Raw genomic sequence first — 25,514 nt, 5'->3', positions numbered from 1 at the left:
AGTGAAGGCAGCAGATGGAGGACGTAGTTGAATGCTATGTGGAGAGACATGAGAGATGGCAGCGTTGCAGATCCGGTGACGGTGAGAAGAGAGGCAACAGTTCTGAAGGAGCTGAGCAGAAAGATAGTAGCGTGAAGACTGAGGGTTTTTTGCAGGCCCAAGGCAGCACATAAAAAATATTTCGAAAAAAATTTCCTGCGAATAATGAAACCCCAAACAGCAAATTGGAAAACCCTCTTAAAATTTATCAGGGCTCTTAAAATTTTGAATCAGCTGCTTCAGATTGTCTGATGAAAACCCTGCAAAATTTTCCAGATATGAAGTAAATATTCCTGCCAGAACTGAACCTGAGGCCAGATCTTACCCTCCAGGGCCTAGATCTGGCTTCAGATAAAATGTTTTCTTCCAACCTGCAACCTGCAAAAACCGAACACCCAGAAATAAAATGTGCAAGGAAGAAACCTAAAACCCTAACAAAAACCAGCTAAATAATTACAGTAATTACAGATTAAAGGCTCTAAATAGCCAGATTTGTCAATAATCCACAGTAACATTTTCAGAATTTAAATTTAATGTGAGATATTTCAGAAAACCTTTCTTGCATTCATAAGAAAAATTCAAATGATAAGCCCGGAATTAAAACTGGCTGGGCTCTTTCAGAAAACGCAATCCGGGAGTTAGCTAGTTCAGCGGAGAACTTCCCCTAACGCCCAGTAAACTCAAAACTAAGATTTCCTGCACAGCTTAAAATCAACCATTAACATAGAGGGAGAAAACAATAGTGAAATCCAGATCAAATGGAGATACCTGCCATTATATTTCAGAATCTAAACTATCATTCAAACCCCAAAGATCAGACAAGATACATGTGCCTGAATCAATCTTCATCAAGCTATCATCAATGGCTGAAAATAAAATTATGCAGAAAAATAAAACATCTTACAGCATTTCCAGAAGAGTAACACCAGCAAGATTTCAACCCCAAAGTCTTTCTTTATTGCACAAAAATTGACTACAAGAGAGCTTTCTTTAGCACCAGACTCTCAGATCCAATCTGATCTCAAATGACCCCTGACATCCTATTTAAAATAAAATTTCCCAACTGCTAGTTCGAGTGATCCATGTCAAGCTAATCTCGACGTCGATGAGAATCAAAATCCCTTTTAATCTCATCCGTCGAAATTGTAAATAGATTTTAATATATTAAAAAATTAAAACTTTGCATTTATTTTCTCAAAATTTTGATTTTTTATTATTTTATTATTTTATTTTATTTTTCAAATTTTTTATTTATTTTTTAATTTATTTTTTTAGATTTTATTTTATTTTATTATTTTATTATTTTTTAATTTTTTAATTTTATTTTTTTTGTTATTTATATATTTTTTTATTGTTTTTATTTTTTATTTTTAGATCCTTGAACTTAACCTTTGGAAAAATCACCTAGGACCTAGGACTTAGGACTTATGAGGGGATAAAACATTTTCTAACCCTCAAGACACTTTACATCGTGACTTTTACAACTTTACATCTCAAGGGGGAAAACCCATTTGACATAGACCCTCATAAACCACCCAGTTCTACGACACAACTATAATCTAGTAGATCAAGCAATTTGTAATAACCTAACCAAATAGTTAAGAGTTATTTCCAAATTACTTTTACATAGACTCGACCAAGTACACTAGGATTCCTCTAAGATTCTAATGACAAAATCCATTCCGGCTTTGGGGTTAGGCTGAAGGAAAACTCTACCAATCATGGATCGGTGAGACAAAAAACCTTCCAAAACGTAGATTATCACTAGAAAATTAGGTTTACCTAGGCAATTTACATACATGACTCAAATCTGCTAAGATTATTACAATTTACGCATGCAGACTGGGTTTACAACATAACATGATTGGGCTGATGATGACAGTCGAATGGCACAGGCACGTTGATCCAACGTTGTCCCTTTATGCAAAAAAGGGGGTGTACTGCTATGGGTAGCTGACACATAGTGGTCAACAAAGTGATAGATGGTAGCCCTCCGTGCCCTATGTTAGTCTTCATTGGAGCAGCGCAAGAAGACTATAGTGAGCTGAAGTCCCTGAGTAGCTAAGGAGCAACAGTGGGAAGTTGAGAGTTGTTCACAAGTTAAGTTGTCAAAACCTCGACAGGAGTCTCGATGTGTTGTCCCCTTGATGGACTAAAGCACAACTAGTAAGCAGATTGGATAGCCAAGGTTTAGTGGTCAGATGGACTTGGATCATTGATAGAGACAGTGTTGCAGATCAGGAGCCGAAGGACCGGGAAGGTACAAGGTACGAACGAGAGGAGGTGAGAGAGTCGATTGCATCAGTCAGATGGTCAGAGTATCTTGTTGAGGTAGATTGGTTGTCGATGGACTGACACCAAGCCCCAATTTTGTGTTCTTGTACTAGTGGATGAATGAGGGACATTATCCCTGGTAAGGAGGCCCTAGACTGTTGTATTATATGTTGATTAATATAACGAAGATGGGTTGAAAATTGTAAAAAGTTGTCCATATTTTGAGCACTAGTAGATTTATTGTTGTTTATATTCTGTTGTGCAAAGTATTATCATTGTTATTCTTGGTTTGGTAGTGTCAAAGATTTAAGATAATAAGATTCTAACCTAGACCCAAGATCGTGGAAATTCAACATGAACTGCCTACCCAATCTACATCTATGAATCCACATAGTCAGACGACATCAGCTCCAGTATATTTCAACCCATACTCTATTGTGTCGTGCAAATACCTCGAAATATGCCTCGTTGTTGTCCAATGCACGCTCTTCGGCTCCACCATAAACTGAGAGTGTTGACCGTGAAGCTGATATCTAGCCTAGTATTGACTAGATACATGAGAGAACCGATAAGTTGTCTATACAAGGTGGGGTCAACATCATTTTCCTTTGATGCATCTATCTTCTTCCAATTGGTCATCATGGGCGTAAACATGGGTCTACAGTCCTGCATTCTGAATCTCCTCAGAGTCTTTGTAGCATATCTCCCTTGACCAAGGAAGATCTCCCCATCCTACCACACCTCCAATTCTAGGAAATAGTGCATCAGCTCCAAGTCTTTCATGTCAAACTCTGTTGCCAAGTTCCTCTTGCACTCTGAGCCTTTATGACCCTGTCAAGAAGAGGTCATCCACATACAAAACTAGGATGAGTGGCTCATCCTTTACCATCAAGTAGGAAAGGTTGGGATCTATGTCACTCTTAACGAATCCCATTTGTTGCAAATAGTTGTCAATCTGACCATACCACGTCATGGGAGCCTGCTTGAGCCTGTATAGAGATTTCTTCATCCTGCACACATGTGCGCGTCTCTCCTGTGTTTCAAAGCCCTCTGGTTATTCTATGTATACCTCCTCCTCTATCACCCCATTCAAGAATGTTGTCTTGACGTCCATCTAGTGAATTTGCCACCCCATCTGTGCTACTAGGGATATAACTAACCAGATAGAAATGTATTTGGCAACTGGGGCGAATGTCTCCTCGTAATCTATCCCTTCTTTCTACACATACCCCTTTGCCATGAACCTAGCCTTGTACTTCTCCACGTTGCCATCTGCAGTGTACTTGATCTTGTAGATCCATGGTGAACCTACAACTGACCTGTCCTCAGGCTTCAGCACCACCTCCCAAACATTGTTCATCATGAACAAACTATACTCCTCTACCTTGGCATCTATCCATACTTGATGCTATGTGGCTTCCTGATAGCCGGAAGGTTCTACAACCTGTGCAAACAAAGCTTGGTACCTATCAGGCTATCTGTGCTCTCTCTTGTTCATCCTAGGAGCTCCAATGAACTCCTTTGCATCTCTTAATGTCTGACGAACTTCCCTACAGGTTCAACCAATAGTGGTGGGACGTTCAACCAGGTCCTCATCCTGCCCTTGTTGCTCCGTCTGTTGTGAACTCACTGGATCTCCTGCTCCTGAGGATATGTTGGTACTGGTAATTATACTGGATCCTTGTGACTATACTGCTAGCAGTCCCACTAGTTGCCCCTGTTGTTGGACCAATGGAGCTTCTATTGACTCCACTCTAATCACATGTTGGCATTTCATGAGACTCCTTGAAGGCTTTGTCCTCCATAAACTTCATGTCTCATCTCACTATGATCTTCCTGCTGCTAGGAACATAGATCTTGTACACCTTAGAGGTTTCACTATGCCCAACGAAATAACCTCTCTTTGCAGTCTGATCCAACTTGGGGCACTTCTCATCTAGTACATGGTAATAAGTTATGCTACTTGTTGACCACTCTGTGTCAACGACCCCATAGCAGTGCACCCCTTTTTTCACAAAAGGGGTCTATCGTGTTCAAGTGTTTGCGCCTTTCAGATTTCATCATCAGCGAGCAGTTTTCTAAAGATGTTAACCCATTCTGCATATGTATAATGTAAATACATAGGAGTGACCTCTCTCCTCATTTGGACATCAATCTCAGGAATTTACGGCAACCAGCTGAATCTACTTCTCCTAGATCATAAATTACATTACAAACTTATTTCATATTTCTTCATGAAATATTGAAGTAAATTACTGAAGCAACCTACACCAAATTAAATATGATTCTAAAACATAGAAACTGGGCAAGGAAATACAAACACATAGGACACCGTTATTTTTTTACAAATGTCCCGGAAAAACCCAATGCGAGAAAACCGATGTCGCAACTCTGAGGGTTTTATTATTATGCAGGGGAAAATCTAAGTACAATTCTAGGATGCTCAACTAGCAATCTGATACAGAGAATACTGGACAAAAGAATGGTGAAATGACATCACTCTGTCAATGGGAGAATCAATGACTAATCCTGCTGAACTGGAGCCTCTGCGTCACCTTCTCCATGGCCTCTACGCAAAATTGCATCACTCCTGGTAGTTTCTGCGTCACCCCTGCTGGGTATTACACTACCCCTCTTTTGGATCCTCTCCTAGCTGAGAAAATCGATCTTCTGCCTCCCGAAGTCACACCCCGGTTCCCGGCAACTGAAACTCAACTTGCCTTAGCAGGAAACTCGACTTCCCCTCAAGGCCCGCGTTGCCCCAACGTCTGCCTCTCTCTAGACGTCTTTTTGTCTCCCTTTGCCTCGTACTCTCCGGAAATTCCTTCTTTTGGATTCTCACTGCCTCTCTACTGCAAAAGATCTCTCGATCAGAACTTCCTCCTGAGAACTTCTCACTTCAGAGATTCGATCTCTTGATCTCTTGATGTGTTTTCCAAATGACCCTCAAGCCCCTTCTTATATCTTCCTGTTGGACAACCAACGACCTAGATTAACTCCTAATCAAAGGCTCAGATCTTTTTGACTTGATTTCCGTCTTTGTCTAGAAGATTTACCCACAATTAGATTAATACCCATTAATATTTTAATTTTCCTTAGTTTAGACTTAGGAACCCCATTAAAAATATTAATTATTTTAATATAAGTGTTTCTAGGTGGAATTTCCCAAAACGGTTTCTGGGTTCTTTGGAATATATGTGCCCAAGGCTCCTTGCAAAATGTGAGGCCTAGAGCACATCCAATGCTACCCCAAAACAACAATCTAGACCCCAGATCATCTACCAAGTGTGTGGTGCATGTGTGGAGCCGGTTGGACTTGGTGAACTAGGTGCATCGTCCTCATCGAAAAGGTGGAACACGAGCAATCAACGAGTAGTACTGGGGATCCATGAAGTACTCTCCGTTATGGTGGAGGCCCATGGCTCTCAACGCTCACCCTACAAGTGCCAATGTGGCCCTCTGGAGGGATACGACCCCGTATAGGGAGACGAAGCCCGAAATGGAGACCCACCTGCAATCCTGCATAAAGCTCAATGCGTCTCCTTGCCCTCCAATACAACAAATCATTAGAATAATCAAGTAAAATAGCTTACAAGTCATGGAATCAATGAGGCACTTCATGGTGGTATGCCCTTCCATAGCGGGCTTTGGCGTGCACAAGTGTCTCCAAACTCAATAAGGGGGTTAACCAAGGATCGTATTAGGTGGTTTGATCCTTTAAAGGGAGTGACATGTCCATGGTACATCCCTCAAGTGGTAGGTGGCAAACAGTAAAGTAATGGAACAGAGTGGGGATCAGGGGAATCATCCAAACCACATGTTGTGGTACAAACGTAGCTATAATAAGGGAAGCCCATAGCTAGCTATATGGGTGTAGGAGGGAGAAAATCATGGTACATGAGTTACCCCAACCTTTGTTTTTCCACCCTTCTTCATATGGCTTTTACCTTTGATTGTTTTTTCTTCATAACTGCTCGAGGCTTCAAGGAATGAGAGCATGTTGTGCAGTATATAGCAGTAGATACCCCCTTAAGGTGGGGCAGTTCATGCCCACCAGGGGTTGGGACAATCATGGATTCCTTAATGATGGAGGGGGCTCATCTAGGGCCCATAGGAACTAGGGTGATGACCATGGATAAGGGATAGAGCTCATGTGTGGCTTTTGCCCACGTGCTAAATTTATATGTCCTGGCCATCCTTTTCATTTTGTGGTAAATTTCCTGTTGAGAGTAACCTAGCGGCATCAACCTCTCTGCATCGTCCCAGGCCCGACCCAAGGTGTAGATAAGGGGAGGGGGAGGCTAACCCTATGTGGACCCAGTGAACACATGTGGACCCGAATGGGATAAGAGATGAATGCGGCTAAAATAAGTGCAAGGGAGTGAAGTATATGGTGTAGGGAAGTGGGACCACAACCAAAATCGGGAATTCCCATCTGGTGCCAACCCTAAAGCTAATGGCCAGTAAAGGAGATCCCATGGGACTAGGATACAAAGCTAACCACAAAACCGGGCAATGGAGACAAGATTACAGACCTAGCCCACTCTTTCTGCCAAATCCCCCCACCAATCCATGCCCAAAAGTGCCCATGACAATAAGGAAAATTACTCAATTGTACCAATGAAAAGCCATACCTTCGGGGTCAGGATGCCCACCTTCAAAGTTCAAACATGCAATCATAAAAAGTGGGCGAGGGACCACGTGGTTGTCTGAGGTGGTGGAGATAATGGCACATTGAGCTATCTATTGGCTATAAGGGGCTACTAGCTATCGGCTCGAAATATAACCATGGAGTCCCCAAAGACTAGAAGGGAGTGGATGGTTGCTTCTTTAGCCAGGGGCAGACCACTTAGAAGGGCATATGCCTCTGCCAAGTTGTTTGAGACACTACCCAGACCCCAAGCAAAAGAGAGCACTGAGATTCCTCCAGGATCCACTAGACTCACCCTCGCTCCTGAAACCCTGATTGCTCATATCAAAATTAGAAATTAAAACATGTTTATTAAATTTGACAAATTGAGAAAAATGGTATTCTCCTGAGAAAGAGGCAGACTAGGTCTCCCTACATAGTCAAGGACATGTTGACCATGCTGGAGCGATTGTTTTGGGAGACTGGACACTCTTTTTTGTTAATTAAACATTAGATTTATATTTTATTTGAAAAAAGGGTACAAACATTGACTAGAATACATATATTAACCATGAATGTGGATGCTATACAAACGTAAATCCCACCTATCTGCAATATAAAGGAGTTTGGTCCATCTACATCAATGCATATTCTAAGAGGCAAACAAGGGTGATGAATATAGATTAATAAAAGCCACATGTCCAGTATATACTATACACAACCTACATGGGAAATTCTTAAAATCAAAACAGCAACAGTAGTACCCTAAGTCAGTCCGGTAAAACACACTCAAAAAATAAATATAACTGTCCATACTAAAGCTTAACTTCGTAGGAAAAAAGAGATAGATTAAAAGACGGTGAATCACAGAGAAGCATTCAGAATTCCTATTCATTGTCACTGGGAGGGGTATACCTTATCTAATTAGCAGTGTGCTTTTCCTTCCCCTTGCTATATAATATGTTCAAGATCACCCACATTGAGCAACATGAAACTGGATATACAACGGAAGCGTGTTGTTAAGCAAGATGCTGGATAGTAAAACTAGAAACATACAGCAACCTCTACAACTCCTCCACAATCTGAAACAGAAAACTTGCTATTGTAAAAATAGTGGGGGATATTATGGTGATAAAGGCAATGGGTGTACGAGTAAGACTGGCAATCCATATCCAAGCAACCCAAGCGGGAATGCTGACCAAATTGAAAAAGAAGACTCAGGGTTTGGAATCTGGATTATATGCAAGATAACATCAGTTTTAAGATTCAGGCTGAACTTGACACTATCTTGTTAGGGGCTTACTATTAAATTAATAAAAAATATTCCTCATCTATATTACCTTGAGTACTTGTATCTAAAAAGTTCCTATCATCATACTCCTGATTTCTATCACTTCGTTCAATTTTCTTTGGGTATGGTACCGTATTGAGGATAAGAACATGTATTTTGGCACCTAGAAACTATTCAAGTGCAAGAACATGTAATGTCTCTACTGGATGGCAACGAAAACTTTGAAGATTTAGTAATGAGAGGTCAGTGAACCTTCAATTCTCTACAAATTTCTTGCTCCAACACTCTCTAGATTTATCAGTCCAACTCATCAAATTAGTTGTTGACTAAACTTTGAAAAGTCTTCCATTAGACCATTCCAACCATAATTAGTGTGCTTAATGTAGCTTTTTTGCAGACAATCTTTCAATACATACATCATAACTTCGAAGTATAATCCTCTTCACTGTCCCATTCCATCAATCCATGTTCTCACGCTTTAAGCCTTCCTATTAGACCTCAAAAGTCCCAAACATCACTCATTCTCTATTATTCCAATCATTTTTCACTTTCTATGTTACTAACTGAAAACAATTTCTTCCATGCCCTAATCACTCTTCTCCTATCTATCTCTCTCACTAGGAATGCTCTAGGTAGCCAACCCTGTTTGACGATTAAAGTTATATATCATGGAGTTTCTCCTTTATGAATCCTTTACTATAGAGATTCTGTTAAAATTGGCAACTAGGGCCAAACTCCATGTGGGTCATCTTACTAATGGCCGCTGATATTTTTCTTGGATCCCTCTCATCGAGAGGTGTAGGATTGATCTAAAGATCATCTGATTCCGATAAGTATTCATGGAGATATGAATTTATTTGTGTTGTGGGACAATTCGTCAAGGTCGGCCAGCAACCAAATAAACCCCACGTGTTCAACGTTTTAGTATAAAAGGAGATGACTTGAAAGTCATTTCTCACACACACTTCTACCTTGATTTCTCTCTCCACTTGTCTTGGGTTTTAGTGGAAGAGAAATCTAGGAGTGGAAGCCCTAGACAATGAAAGGAAAGGGAGATCTAGCACGGTGAAGGAGGCCTAACAGCAGACCCTAACGCAGTCCTATCATGCCCTAATCTATACACTGTTCTGGAAGGGTTTGAGACAGCCCTTAGACGCAGCAAAAGGGATACCCTAACAGCAGTAAGGAGGCTCCCATTCGCTGCCCTAATACACAGTCCTATTCTGCCCTAGCCGCATGTTCTATCAAGCCCTAGCCACAGGTCTTCATGCCTTAGCCGCAGGTCTTGTCACCATAGATAGAGACTCTTTCTCTATCCTTAAAGAGGGCTCCTCAACGCAGCAAGGAGGCTTCCATATGCTGTTAAAGGAAGCCTCAAATGAGCCCTAGCTGCTGTCTTCTATACCACAGATATGCTGTCATGAGGAGACCTTAATCCACTGTCATAATATCCACTGCAGTAAGATATATACGCTGGCCTAATGATAGGAACTAACGTTGTCCTTAACACTATGGTCGCAGTCTAGACGGATGCATATGCTACTTGTATTCTGCCCTAAGTCACTGCAATGGAAATCTAGCAGCCATGTTGAAAGACTGTTGTTCAGCCTGGATTATGTATGGTAACAGTTGTCTCTATACTGAGGGAGAAGTTGTATGTTTGAACCTGAACTATAGCCTAGCTGCTCTGCTAGGCTGGAAGCCATAGCAAGCAGCTAAGGCTGGTATATGCAGCATAATAATAATGCAGCACAGTGCACAGCAAGTAGCATCATAATGATGTGATAGGTAGCAGCATGATGAAGGCAACATGGTGCAGTATGTTGCAGCAATGGGACAGCATGGTTATGATGGACATATAGCAAGCATGCAAGGTACAACAGGCAAGCAAGGTGCAGCAAGGACATGGTGCTGCAAGCACATTGGGACAGCATGGCAAGCATAGTGCTGCAAACACATTGGGACAGTATGGTAAACAAGGTGCAGCAAACACATAGGACAGTATAGCAACATGGTGCAGCAATGGCACATGATGCAGTACAATGATGGGTACAGTCATGATTGGTGAAGCATGATGAAATGCAGCATAGTGATGACGAGTGCAGCATGGTGCAGCACGGTGAGGTGCAGCATGATGACGAGTGCAGCATGGTGCAGCACGGTGAGGTGCAGCATGATGACGAGGCGCAGCACAATGATAGGTGAAGGAGTCACCTTGGAGAATCAATTGAAGCAACATGTCTTCAACTGAGTTCAGCTATCTCATGTATCATCTTCTTAGAAATTATCTATGCTCTTATTTAGATAAGTCAAAGAGTTGACTTCTGTTGTAAATGTACTCTCTCTCTCTCTGTTGAACTATTGAAAAACATATAAGAAGAATTGATCAAGGGTTTCTCCACATTGGGGTTTGTCCCTGGCTAGCGCCACATCTTGTGTCCTCTTGTCTTGGCTTGTCTTCTGCGATCTATGTTTATGTTCTATCTGCGATTTACTTTAATGTTGACGTGATTGCTAATGTGGAAAAAATATTGAGCTAACTGTGAAAATTGAAATAAAATTTGCTCTAAGCATAGAACATTCCTAAACTTAACAGATTCAACTCAAGTAATGGGCTTTTAGCTCGTGATCAAAGTTCAATTCACATGAGTATTTAGGTACAAGTCAACTCAAGTAATGGGCTTTTTGCTAAAAATAGACAGGCAATTAAGGTTTACAATTGTAAATAAGGACACAAGTAGGATATGATAGGTGGTTGTTACTACTATTGTTGTCGTACATATCTTTTTAAGTTGGAAATTAAGGTGTCAAACATTTTAGGGAACAATTCCCAACAAGCTCATAGACCACCGCTTGGGACTAATTCTAAAAAAGTATGACTAAACTAATGGGCAATTTTCAAATTTTGTTGTGTTTTTGTGACATGTAACAGTTTGGACTCCCCAAAGATGACTTCTACGAAGCATGCCTAAGGACAATTAGACGAGGCTTGGCAAGCATGTCATTGTCACAAGTTTTAAGAGACAAAAGAGATAGGTTTTGCATCTACAAGTGAGTGGATAGGACAACCTTTCAAGGACGATGTGACGGGATGGATCGAACAAGAGACATGAGTCGATTCATGAACCAAAAGATGTTGATTTGGGGTAGCATCGAATGTGCTTTAGCCACGAAATTTGGTGGAGAGGTTGGGGCACATGAGATCTCCAATACCCAGAAAGGGTTTGGGCAAATTCTAAACAAATCATGAGATATTAAAATAATTAATATTTTTAATGGAGTCCCTAAGTCTAAACTTAGGGAAAATAAAATATTAATGTGTATTAATATGAATCTGTGTTAGAATGGTCCAAAAGACATGGATCAAGCCAAATCTAATCTTAGTCGTTGATTAGGGACTTAATCTTGGTTGTTGATATGTCAACAGAAAAAGTATAAGAGGAGGCTTGAGGGTCACTTGGAGAACACACCAGAGTGATCAGTCATTCTATTCTCTAGAGCAGGGTTTGCTAAGAGAGATAGAATTAGTGATCGGGAGATGCAGCTGAGGGGCATTTGAGTACAGAGAGACAGAGAGGCAGAGATAGTGCCGGGAGAGCAGCGCAGTAGCCAAGGAGAGTGACGCAGGGCCACGCAGAGGCAGCCGAGAGCTGCGCAGAGCCTCAGAGAGGCCAACGTTGCTGACGCAGAGGGCCAGAGAGCTGACGCAGGGCATCCCAGGGTTGACGCAGGGCCAGCGTGAGACAGAGAGGGGCTGACGCAGTCCAGAGAGAGGCTGACGCTGGGGTTTCTGGGGCAGATTTGTGCTGAGTAGCTGCCATAAGGATTATCCAGGGTTTTAGCCAAAAGATTTGTTAGAAACTGAGAGGTATCACTGCCAAGGAAATTCTCTGTTGGGTAGGCCAATTTCGACACCCAAATTGTACTCTAATATTGCTTAATAAGAAAACCCTTAGATAGCTGCACCGGCTTTCCCACATTGGGTTTTTCCGGGGACATTAGTCCAAAAATAATGGTGTCATATGGTGTGTTTGTTTCTGTTTCTTTTAGTCGTTGATCTGTAATATGTTGAGCATGCACTAGTGTTTATTTTCAGTATTTACATTGTAAATAACTTGTTAGGAAAAATAACAAGTAGGTAGGAATAAATCAGATTATGTGCGTGAAGGGTTTCTAACTAAGAAAACTTAGAAACTTCAACATGGTATCAGAGCGTGATTGCAGATCACAGGAGGACTAAGGACATCAGCCGAGCAGAGCAATAGCAGCAGAAAACAGTTGTCCCGAGGTGACAAAAGTTGTTTCTAGCAAAGCAGCAACAAGGGAAGGGTGGCACGGTGCCTGCATCATCAAGGGTGAGTCGAGAAGAGGTAGCGCAAAAGCTAAGAAGGCAAAGGGAGCCTCACGCAGAGCCACGCAATAGCTGGGAAGGCTGACGCTGTTGGCTGAGGAGGCCGGATTACTGGTGCCGGGATTGCGCAGAGCCTAGGAGCTCTCCCCTTCAGTTTGTTGGGGTTTAGAAGGCTGTGGGAATATTGCAGAGTGGAGCTGGTGAGGTATTGTAGTTAGAATGGCCCCAAACAGAGCAAGGCCATAGGAGTTGCTACCGAGGGTTTCTCGCCGAGGAACACGGACCAGTGGTGCGGTTATGCAAGACGATCAGATTAGGGAGCATCTCGACAGCAGCAGAAGGATTTCCAGGAGGGAAATCAGGACTCAAAGGGAGTCCAGAAGAGAACTTTCAGATGGGAAGTAGAGACTCAGAGGAGTCGAACAGAGAACTTCCAAGAGGGAAATAGAGGAGCATCATGGCACTACACGGAGTAAGAGACCAAGATAGACTGGACAGAACGTCGAACTTCGCAGTATGGAAGGCCAGAATCTTATCTGTACTTGGTAGGAATCGTGTCAAGAACTTCGCCTTGAAGGTAATAGCTATCCCAGTCGACCCCAATGATAATGACAAGTACGAGGAGGCGATGGCGAGGGCCAAGAGCATTATCCTTGATGGGGTCAAGGATCATGTAGTACCACACATAGCCGAGAAGGAAACGGCATTTGAGATGTGGGAGGCTCTCAAGAAGTTGTACCAGCATACTTTTGTGCAGAGAAGAATGTTGCTTGAGAATCAGTTGAGGTCGTATCAAATGAAGAAGGGAGAACCGATTGACACCTTCCTCGGAGGACTGAATGAGATCCGAGATCAGTTGACTGTTATAGAGGCGACACCGGATTAGGCGCTGATGGTGAGGACAGCCCTGAATGTTGTCTCAAAAGACTAGGAGGTATATGTCCAGAGTATACTAGGCAGAGGGACTCTCCCCCCTTAGGACGAGATGTCGGCAGCTCTTCGCCAGGAAGAGATCAAATGGCAGTCGAAGACGGGTAGCAATAGTAAGGGGATCAAAGTCAAGCAGGAGGAGGAAGATGTGGCCCTAGCATCTGAGGGAACGCAGGAAAAGCGGAAGAAGAAAGATCTCTCCAAGATCAAGTGCTTCCACTGTGGGGAGCTAGGTCATTATGCGACTCAATGTCGGAGGAAGAAGAGTAAGGGAGAGTCTTCTGAGACTAAGGCAACGCCAACACGGGCAAAGAAGGAAGTTTTGACAGACGATGGTTGTGCCATGAATGCACACGCACCACTTGAGCGGAAGTGGGGAGACATCGAACTGTAGTCAGGCGAACTACAGACGATGCGGGGCAAGATCCTTGAAGTACCCAGCCTCCTGGATTAGACCTTGCTACGGGAGCCCCGAAGAGGAGTAGCAAGATTGGCTGATGTGGGTAGAGACGGATGCGGATGGAGCGACAAAGAGAGCTACAGTGCAAGAGTCCTGAGACAGTGCGAGGCTAGCAAGCTGCAGCAATGCAAGAGGCACAAGAGTATTGCACCTGTGCAGGATGGCACAGAGAGGTGTGCAGCGGTGCGAGATGCAGGGAGTTGTTGCAGCAGCGCAGAGGTCAGAGAGGGAGTACTGTTAGCGGCAAAGGGAGCTTCAGCATCAATGGGTTTCTCTAGCCCAACAGGGAGGTTAGATTGGGAGATCAGTGACTTACTTCTCAGTAACTTAGTTGCAGTGCAGCAGTGGGCAACATGATGAGAGGAGGTGCAGTGTGGATGCAATGCTAAGAGAAAGGACCAGTAGCAACACAAATGCAGAGGGAGTTGTCGTACAGATGCAGCAGTGGCAGTGGCAGAACCATGGGCAGCAGTACAGGATGCATCAATGCAAAGGATCTTCGGCAGGAAGGCCTAGCATCAGCACAGGTATCGATGCCGGATGATCAGAGTAATACTCAGTGAGGAGTATTGCTAGAGCACAGACCTTGCTAAGAAGGAGTGTTGATTTGGGGTAGCATCGGATGTGCTCTAGCCACGAAATTTGGTGGAGAGGTTGGGGCACATGAGATTTCCAATACCCAGAAAGGGTTTGGGCAGATTCTAAACAGATCAGGAGATATTAAAATAATTAATATCTTTAATGGAGTCCCTAAGTCTAAACTTAGGGAAAATAAAATATTAATGTGTATTAATATGAATTTGTGTTAGAATGGTCCAAAAGACATGGATCAAGCCAGATCTAATCTTAATCGTTGATTAGGGACTTAATCTTGACCGTTGATATGTCAACAGGAAAAGTGTAAGAGGAGGCTTGAGGATCACTTGGAGAACACACCAAAGTGATCATTCATTCTATTTTCTAGAGCAAGGTTTGCTAAGAGAGATAGAATTAGTGATCAGGAGATGACGTTAAGGGGCATTTGAGTACAGAGAGACAGAGAGGCAGAGATAGTGCCAAGAGAGCACCGCAGTAGCCAAGGAGAGTGATGCAGTGCCAGCCAAGGCCATGCAGAGGCAGCTGGGAGCTACGTAGAGCCTCAAAGAGGCCAGCGTTGCTGATGTAGAGGGCCAGAGCATTGATGCAGGGCATCCCAGAGCTGACGCAAACCCATCCGGGGTGACGCAGGGCCAGCGTGAGACAGAGAGGGGCTGACGCAGTGCAAAGGGAGGCTGACGCTAGGGTTTCTGGGGCAGATTTGTGCTGAGTAGCTGCCAGAAGAATTACCCGAGGTTTCAGCCAAAAGATTTGTCAGAAACTGAGAGGTATTACTGCCGAGGAAATTCTCTGTCGGGTAGGCCAGTTGTGGCATCCAGATTGTACTCTAATATTGCTTAATAAGAAAACCCTTAGATCGTTGCACCGGTTTTCCCACATTGGGTTTTTCTGGGGACATTAGTCCAAAAATAATGGTGTCATATGGTGTGCTTGTTTCTGTTTCTTTTAGTTGCTGATCTGTAATATGTTGAGCATGCACTAGTGTTTATTTTCAGTATTTACATTGTAAATAATTTGTTAAGAAAAATAACAAGTAGGTAGGAATAAATCAGATAAAATGCATGAAGGGTTTATAACTAACAAAACTTAGAAACTTCAACAAAAGAAAATCAGAGAGGTAAGGCAGACAGATATGGCGAGTCCAAACAGTTACATGTCACAAAAACAAAACAAAATTGCCCATTAGGTTAGTCATACTTTTTAGAATTAGTCCCAAGCAGTGGTCTATGAGTTTGTTGGGAACAATTTTTTGGGGAAGAGTATGGGAACAAAATTTGTTGGGCTAGCAGTGCTAGTGACAGGAAGAGTACTTTCAGGTGTTGTTTCTCGTTGGGCTCAACCATTATGTCATGGTTTAGCAGGAAACAGAGGTCAGTGGCACTAAGCAGTTCAAAGGCAAAGTATATAGCAGCTAGTCAGGCTAGTTGCGAAGCATTTTGGCTTTGCAAGATGCTACATGGGTTATTTAGTCAAAGGCTAAGACCAAATACAATATACTGTGATAATCAGAGTTGTATCAAAGTCTCTCAAAATCCAGTACTTCATGATTGGTCAAAGCATATTGAGATCAGGGACCACTTCATCAGAGACTAGGTTCAGAGGGGAGTTGTGAAGCTTGAGTATATATCCACTGATGAACAAATAGCAGATATTCTCACCAAGGGACAAGCATGTATATTTCAGAGAGGGGATGGGAGTGGTGAGAAACACCTTCCTCGATAAGAGAGAGTGTTGAAAATAAGGGTATCAAGGAGGTGTTTCCCAATGTTGTTAAAAGCGCGAGCGAGATTAAATCGGCGCCGGGAATGAAGCGGAAAAAATCGAAAAAAGCGGGAAAAAAGCGTTTGGTACAAAAATATTCATTTTTTTTTCATTTTTTTTAATATCTAAACCATCTACAACATAAAATAAATACATTGACACATAAATATGATAAGAAAACTAATATATAAGATGTTTAATATCATTTCTAGCGCTAAAATCACACATAACATTGAATCATGTCCTGAATAGTAAGTCCTGACTCCTGAGTCCCAGCTCAGCCTCAAAATATCAACAAAAAATATGATAATGTATCTCATCATGTCATAATGTCATAGACTCATATACAATAAAATGAAAGTCTAATCCTATTGATTTCCTCTGCCCCTCTTGCGAGAAAATGTCACAGCTTTCTCTTTCCCTCTAGATGTAGATGTTGGTGCCTGTGCTGGTGGAAATGGCAATGGAGTCTGATGTGCTCTAGAAGCTGAAGAACTAGAAGTATGAGCTACAGGAGGTAGACCACGTCCTCTACTGGTCCTAGTGGTAGCCCGGGTAGGCGGTGTCACCTCCTCCTCCTCCTCCTCCTCCTCATCCTGCACTAACCAATCATCAGTAGAATCCATGAGAGGCCTCTCGGCCTCAACCCTCCATGCAGCAGTGGTGTCAATCCCATCCAATGAGATGGCATCCACATCAGGTGTCCTCTCAAGTTGCCTCACCCCCAATCGAAGATTGTAGTAGACGTAGACCATGTCATTAAGTCATTGGGACTCCAACCTGTACAAAGATCATGAAATAATAATTAATAATTAATATTATAAAAAAAATATTGTTTAATGAATTCAAAAATTTATTTGGAAATTTGCAATATTTTAAATGTTTAAGTGTTAACCTGTTGCGCTTCTTGTTGTGTATTTTTTCAAATACACTCCAGTTGCGCTCACATCCTGAGGAGCTGCATGTTTGGCTGAGGATGCGTACGGCAAGCTTTTGCAAAAGGGGTACTCTGCCACCATACATCTTCCACCATGCATCTACAACAAAATTACAAATAAAATTTTAAATAAACATAAGAAAAAAATGGAATTTGAAGAGACAATGAAATTTGAAACAGAGTTACAAACTAAAAAATACCTGGCATTTTAATCGTCCTATCAGTGACAGCCATCTCAAAGCCAAATGTGCCACCTGCCATCTTATATGTCTCAATTTGTTTAGAGATCTCTATACGTTGTTCTGGAGATTGCACCATCTTCTGGACACGGGATAAGAATCCATCCATGATCTCACCATCAAAATCAAACCCACATGCATAAGAAAATGCAGGGTTCAGGAAAAGCCCAACAGCATGAATGGGACGATGGAGTGTGTTGTTCCATCGCTCATCAATCACTCCCCATAGATGGAGTTGTTTCTGAAACCCATCATCTCCCTTATCATCATAGTAGGCCCGAATGGCTTCTTTGGCCCTGTCCATGGCTTCATACAAATAGCCCATTGCGGGCTTCTCACCATCAACCAACCGAAGAACCTTTACCAAAGGTTCAGTAACTGCGCACACCTCCTGCACTCCCGCCCAGAAGTCTTCCTGATATGAAACTAGTCTACATACGGCCTCTCCTTCTGGTTTGCGGCTCATTGGCAAAGCACGCCACTCCTCTGAAAGAAACATTCTCTTCACATCCCACATAGAATTCAAGAGGGATTGAAGAGATATGAAACTCGTGGCAAACCGTGTAATGGCGGGGCGCACCAACTCTTTGTTGTTGGTGCATTTTCTCATCAAGCTAAGCACATATGTATGATTATATATAAATTTTGTGATGCTTTTTGATGAGTCAACAATATCTTTGACAAGGGGAATTTTCCCTATGTCCTCTAACATCAAATCAATACAATGGGCAGCACAAGGTGTCCAAAATAAAGTAGGATGCCTGTCCATCAGCATTCTACCAGCAACAACATAATTTGCAGCATTGTCCGTTATGACTTGGACAACATGTTGTTCACCCACCTCCAAAATAAACACATCCAGCAAATCACATAAAGTTTTTGCATCTTTGATTTGATGAGATGCATCAACAGATTTGATAAGCATAGTCCCCTTGGGACAACTAACCAAAAAGTTTATAAGGGTTCTCCCCTTTTGGTCAATCCAACCATCTGACATAACAGTGCATCCTGTTTGTGCCCATGATGCCCCAAAATCCTCCAATCTTTGGGTGCAGTCACGCTTTTCATCTTGAAGAAGCCGGCCTCTGAAATCATGATAAGAAGGGATTTTGTACCCCGGGCCAACACTAGCAATAGCATCAACAGTAGGTTGGAAAAATGGATTATTCCTTGCAATGCTGAAAGGAATATCACTCCAAAGGAGAAATTTTGCCATCAACCTGTCAGCTTGTTCTTTTTCAGTTCTTTTTAGCATTGAACCGATAGATGGTTGTGAACCAGGTGTGGTTCGAGGAACAAAAAATGATGATGCAGCTACCGGATTGACTGATGCTGCAGTAGAACCAGTGCCACTTGGCCCACTTCCTTCAGCTGACCTTTTTAGTTGCCTTTTGAGTTCTTCTTTGGCCTCTCTAGTGTGCTCTAATTCTCCCAATGCTCTCATGGCTCTTTGGATAATTTCAGGATTTGTATTTATACAGGGCCCCACATCATGTCCAGGGATTTGTGCAAGGTGAAACTTCAACCTGTACACCCCCCCGCGTATCTCCTTTCCACACAACTTGCAATTCAAGTTTTGTCTATCATTCGGAGCATGAGGTTCACCATATTCCCAGAAAGGATCCAATTTCCTTGGCATGTTTGTTTTTGAATTTTGAATTTGCAAACCTATGGGAAAATATTAAATAAGGATTAGGAAATAGGAATTTAGGATTACAATTTAGCATTTACAAAATTTAAATTACAAGTTACAAATTTCCAGAATCCAAAGTTCCAAACCCAAGTTACCCAACCAAATGGCAAATGCCAAAAACAATGAAAAAACATAAACAATGTTTAAAAAAAATGAAAAAAATAAAATAAAAAATTGGTTCCCATAGTCATACCAATTTACCCATCCCAAATCAATGAAAAAATACAAAAAATTCTTTAAAAACAATGAAAACAAAAGGAAAATGGTGCCCATATGAAGTTTCCCCACAAAAAACAATGAAAAACAAAGTTTTTAAAAAAAGAAAACAAAAAAAAAAATTAATCTACATACCGTTTTTATGGTGAAATTGGTGGTCTCCTCTTGAATTTGTCCTACAAGCACTTAGATTTGCTCACAAACCCTCCAGCTCCTTTCTCCAACACCTTCTCCTCCTTCCGCGCGCGCCCACTATCCAAATGACCAAAAAAAAATCCAAATTTTCATTATAAAACTCGCTGCCCCGCGCCCCCGAGCTTTTTTGTGAAAAAAGCGCGCTTTTTTTGAAAAAAGCGGCAAAATAAATTTTAAGCGCTTTTTTCCCATAAAAAGCGCGATTAAATCGGCTTAGGGAAAAAAGCGTGATTTAATCGCGCTTTTAACAACACTGGTGTTTCCTAGTGCATTTATCATTTTGGCCTAGGAAAACACATTAATGAATTTTTGTCTTGGGACATGAGTTTTATTAATGTCATGTAGCAAAATCACCTTTTATGAGTTATGTACCATGTACTTTAATATATTAAAGTCACTTGTGTTATAAAGTGACTTTATGAGAAAAGTACGAAGTACACTTTTCAATATTACAGTGACTTTATGAGGAAAAAATGTGAAGAATCTAGATGGTACAAAAACTTTAAAAAGTTTCTAGGAGGCTCACTAATTGAGGGGGACCACATGAGAGAAGGGATGAAGAAAGGGAATGATCTCCACCCTTGATCTAATAAACTGAGATTTAATCTCAACCATTAGATCTCACATGTTAGGGTTCTCTTCTTTTGAGATGACAAAAAAGGAAAAAGGAAAGAGAGGCTCATTCATTATTCTCATGAGCACTTGAGAGGAGAGAAGGAGCAAGAGGAAGAGGCTGCTACAGCAATTGCAGGAGGCGAAATTCACAGTATTAAGGAGCTCGAATCCCAAGGAAATCAGCTTGCATGCATTCCTAGAGAGCCCGAGTTTCTAGGTAGAGAAATCAGACTGTGACACAATTTTCGAGGCAGTTTCAGGAACTGGTTTGGCCCGAAATTTGAGTGCACTCTCAGTTGTCAGAGGTTGCAGAACCAGTGAGGAATTCTGGCATGAATTCCAAGGTCTGCTACAGCAGTAAATTCATGGATTGGTGGCACGAATTTTGAGACAGTTTCAGTGTGAATCCCAAGGAAGATTGGTCAGGACAGAGGCACAAAATTTCTAGAAAGTTTCGGCAGTGTCTGACACGAAATTCGAGACACTTTCAGTGGGTTTTAAACATGGAGTTCGAGGCAAATCACATGCTGAGTTTTATGACTGTGTGAGGCACAAATTTCTATGTAAATCTGGACAGTGACATCAGCAAGCAAAGGGAGATAAGTTTGCTTTTATTTCTGCTGTGTAAAATTTTCCTAAGAAGCAATTAAATCCTCCTTGAAGACTGGGTTTCCCCTTGTGGGTTTTTCCAGGGTTATTGGACCAAAAATAAATGTATATTTTATTGTTGTGTGCTTGCATTTAATTTCTTGTATCAGCTAATAAAGTCAAATGAGTAGAGTAGTCTCTTATATCAACTCATGTTATGTTGGGTCGGGGCATTAAACCTCATGCAAAAACTTGAAACTTGGGGCTACAGCAAAAAAATTTCTACAACCCAGCCTAGCTTAACGAACATGGCAGCTCCATTAAACAACAGCATCCTTGCCAGAGTGTTCCAACCACTCCTTTGAGGAGTAGAACCCTGGTAGGAGCTATAACACTACCCCACTTTCACCAACCTAGTTTTCCCTTGTGGCTATTTTCGTAACAGGTACTTCAAAGGATTTGATACATCATTGTTTTAGTTGATAATTTATGACATTATATAACACCAAGAATTTTTGGGAAAAATAAAGTAGTGTGGTGAAGCTTTCCGAACTTCATTGTATTTTTTGGTCATTTCAATTCTTAATCGTGTGTAATAAGTCTGTCTTTTCTTTCTGATTGCCATGTTCTTACATAATTACAATGTTGCGAACATCGGCATCAGGATAAAATTGGCAGTGGTCTGGAAAACCAAAAAATCAGGAAAATATCGGTAAAAAATCAGCAAACATTGGCAAAATTAAGATACCATAAAAATATATTTAAAAATCGGCAAACATAGGCTAGGCCAAAAAATCGTGAATTCAAAATAAAATCGGGATGTTATCAAGATATTCGCAACACTGCATAATTATGATACCAATGGGCGGTGCTGTTAGATATGTATATAGAAGACTTTCCAGATTAACCAAGAAGCACTACCCTATAGACTGAAAAGAAAGCCTGTTTCAATTAACCAAATGCTCCTTGAGTCTGTTGAGTTCCATAAAATGAAGCATTCTTTTTTAAAAGTCATTTTAGAATGATGGTAAATCCTGCATCTTCTAAGAAATACCAACTTAGCAAGCACTGCTATAATTTCTCTCGGTTTACTGATTGGTTGTAACTTGTAATTCTAAAACAAGTTTGACCTTATCCTGGTCAACACTCATCCAACGCTGTTACAATAACTACAAACATTAACTTAACTCGCTCCACAGAAAGATCTAGGGTTTAGTGAAATATTGTATTGCTTACAAAAAAAACTTGCATTATATCATACAAATCAGATTGTAGCATGTCAATTGGGTCTAGCCCAAGTGATTGTGGGATGGAGAGTTATCCTCTCCACCTAGGTCCTCAACGTGTAAGTGAAATGTTGAGTTCATAATAAGTATAATGCTGTAATTTGTAACAGTTTTGAGCACTCCTGTTCACCTAACCTTGTGCACTGTTGAATCTAGGGTTTACCCCAGATACTCTCCTCATAATGAAAGAAAGTGTCTGGTGATATTTCCCAGGATATGTTAGCAGAGAAAAAATATCAGATCATATCAAAAGGCCCATAACAGTTTTTGGTAGATCGCTTTCACAATTTCCAATCCGAGGGAATTACCCTTTGATCAGATCATAGTAGGCACAATTATTGGATTTTTGGTTGGTTGGCTTTCTACTTTTAAATCGGTGGACATTATGCTGCAAGCAAAGGGTTCTCACGGAGTAGTCAGTTGGGCAGCTACTGATTTAATTGAAGAACAAAAATTGATTTAGCCCATGGGCACCTCAGAATAAAATTATGAAACGCAGATTTAATTTTATAACAAAAATTGATTATGCCCATAAGACTATGTAAACTATGACATCTAAATTTCAAATCCTCACGAATCAAGCAAAAAAAATGATTTTGATATACTGAATTTTATGGATTGTAAAATCCACATAATGCATTATCCATCCTGGTCCGTTAATTTGGAAAAACTGTAGTATTCTGAAATTAGAGGATACTCACTCGTGAGGATGGCACGCTTGCCAACACTCGGGGAACCAACTAAGAAAATGCTGGGCCTGCTAGAAAGGGATCCTTCCTCTCGTTGTTCTGGTTGGCCATACTGGACGCCATTTTGTTCATCAGGAATCTCTATCCCCATAATTAGAAGATGACAGATAGGTTACAAGAGCGATCGGATGTGCGCTCGACTGTGAGGACAGCAACTGTAAGCCTACTAGGCGTTCATTCTCTGGGGGAGCCGAGGGAATTAAGTGAAGACAAACTCATATATATATATATTTTAAAAGCTATTTGTTTTCGACAATATTCACTTTTATTTCCATATGCATGCCTCCGTCAATGTGTTTCAGGGATTTTACACGGGAGAATTGCAACATAATAATGAAAAATGTTTAGTTTAAGAAGTTTATCTCATTAGTGGTCATTCATATTCGGTTATTGGTTTAATTTTAGGTTAATAGATATATAATTTAAATATTTTTTATATTATATATTAGTTTATATTACTAAGGTTTTTTTATCTATTTTTAAGTATTATGAATTGATAATTTGTTGGACTAATTTTGATAAGATTTAGGATTAAATTGATGGCAAGCAGATACTCATACACAAGAAATTTTACAAGACAGCAAACATGATGAGAGGAGATTTAGAGATTGATGGGAGGCATAAGGGTCAAGAGTGGTTTTTCGATGTCTCGAGCATTGGTGGCGGTCTATGTAATGGTGTTTTAGGATTTTTTTTTCGGTTTCCAATTTCATACATACCTTGTCCTAAGTTTTACCTTGCATATCGTTTTTTGAAGCTCGGCCTATCTTGGACTGACATATTTGTAAATGTGGCCACAATGGAAATTGATGTTGTGGACTACAAGCTTGACAGCTCGTATCCATTTGGCATTTTCCTATCAAATGAACAGTTTAGACATAGTAAGGTAGGTGTATATGACAATGACGTGATCCAAACTCGAGCAGGCACAAGCTCTATAGGGGTTAATTTCCCTCTCTTTCCATATGATTCTGATTTTTCAAATGATCATATAGTCCAGCAATCCGAAAAGGTTCAAGCCTCATCTCCCCTTAAAGAAGTTTCATACAGGAAGTCGAAGCAAAAACCCTTGAAGGCTCGAATTGTTGAAGGAATGGTGGGGATAATATTGGGCTCTCTAAGATCCCGTTGTTGATGGAAAAAACACTAGTATAATGCTTTGCAGGCAAGTTGTTGAGTGTTGCTTCCTTAAAGGTTTGGTTCGGGCAAAATTGGGTACCAACCTTTTCATATACGTTGACTTGTCACATTCTTCCAAAGGGTTAGTTTTGCGCAATTCATAACCAAGTTGAATATGTCGATAAAATTACATCCAAAGATTGGATATGGGACAGATCCATATTATTTCTACAAAAATGGGGAATCGACATTAATTCATCCACAAAGCCCATACACACCCAAAAAGTTTGGACTGTCTTATTAAGCCTTCCAATGTCTTTTTGGAACATGGATCTAATACAAGTTATTGGAAATAAATTAGGGCATTATATCACTATGGAGTTGGGTTGTTTATCGAAACAAGACCACATATGTGCATGGTTGATGGTTTAAGTGGACCTTAGGAAAGGTTTGGTTGTAGAAGTTGATGTGTCTCTAGGAGGAAAAAAGTGGACACAACTAGTCAATTACTAGAGGGTCCCTTTTAAGTATTTCATTTACAAAGAAATTGGATACCTCACTGACCTCTGCAAATGCAGGGCTAAGAAGTACAAGCCATCAAAAAAAGTGTGGATTCGTAAATTTGCTTCTACAAATTGTTGAAATTTGGTACCGGAGGACAGGTGGTTCCCTTAGGCTTTGATCTTTGGCCTAGGGAAAAGTGTCCAAAAGAATTTAATTTTTCTCCTAAAGTGACTTTATAATTTTATAAAGTTAAATCTAATTTAAAAGTGACTTTAAGTGATAAAGTTACTAAGTCTAATTTTAAAGTAAATGAAAAATTAAAAAGGAAAAGTGACTTTGGAAATAAATGACTAAGTGGGTCTTTATTAAAGTGGGGTGAATTAAAAAATAGAAAGTGAGATTTAAATGAGCATTTAATCTCAACCATTGATCTAAATCTATTTCAGCCATTGGATTTAGAGATCACCCAAAAGTCACTTGGAGTTATATTAAAGGAGGAAAAGGTCATTCATTCTTTCATGAGCAGATTGGGAGAAGGAGAGCAAGAGAGCAAGAGAGATTTCTGAGCAGGGAGGAGAAGGAGACAGCAGCTTGGCACACATTCCAAGGCAGCAGTTGAGCAGATTTGTACAGCTGATTCAGCACATAGTGAAAGGCAGATTTTTGCACAAAAATCGAGGAGCAGTTTGCTGATTTTTCTGCACACAAAACGGAGGCCGTACAACATTTATTGCTGTCCTGTTTGCTGTAATTTCCAGATTGCTGTGAGGCACGGGAAAGGAGATAAGTTGTAAATTTGCTTGCTGATTTTTTGCTGAATAATTCTCATTGTAAAAAGGCAATTTTCAGAAATAAAGAAGAGCTCTCAAACTGGTTTTCCCCAAGAGTTGTAGGGGATTTTTCCAGGGTCACGTTGACCAAAATATCAGTGTTTTAATGTGTTTTAATGGCTGTTTTTGATTGCTGATTTTTAATTCTGCAATTTCCAGCATTCTGAAAAATTTCCAGAATTTGTGTTTTCAGCAATATTTATTTTTTTC

The 25,514-nt window shown here is 40.9% G+C and overlaps 2 protein-coding genes across 2 annotated transcripts in view; both read right to left on the bottom strand.

The window, feature by feature from the left end:
- LOC149235272 (GTP binding protein) overlaps positions 1–23,128 on the bottom strand; it is an 83,376-nt gene extending 60,248 nt beyond the window's left edge. Inside the window, exon 1 of the mRNA XM_089372061.1 lies at positions 22,804–23,128. Coding sequence (XP_089228187.1) covers positions 22,804–22,942 — 139 coding nt within the window. The 5' untranslated portion in view covers positions 22,943–23,128. The remainder of the gene's footprint in view (positions 1–22,803) is intronic.
- On the bottom strand, positions 16,551–17,365 carry LOC149235273 (uncharacterized). The gene is made up of 2 exons (XM_089461337.1): positions 17,229–17,365; positions 16,551–17,113 (listed from the first exon to the last, which is right to left on the bottom strand). Exon 2 carries the CDS (start codon positions 17,086–17,088, stop codon positions 16,702–16,704), a length of 387 nt encoding a protein of 128 aa, XP_089317463.1. The 5' UTR covers positions 17,089–17,113; positions 17,229–17,365; the 3' UTR covers positions 16,551–16,701.
- Positions 23,129–25,514: the final 2,386 nt, after the last annotated feature.

This window comes from Pinus tabuliformis, chromosome 8 (assembly GCF_031772625.1).
Source record: "Pinus tabuliformis cultivar Carrire ecotype Pingquan chromosome 8, CPIR1, whole genome shotgun sequence".
Lineage (NCBI taxonomy): Eukaryota > Viridiplantae > Streptophyta > Pinopsida > Pinales > Pinaceae > Pinus > Pinus tabuliformis.
This window is presented reverse-complemented; position numbering and strand designations above follow the sequence as displayed.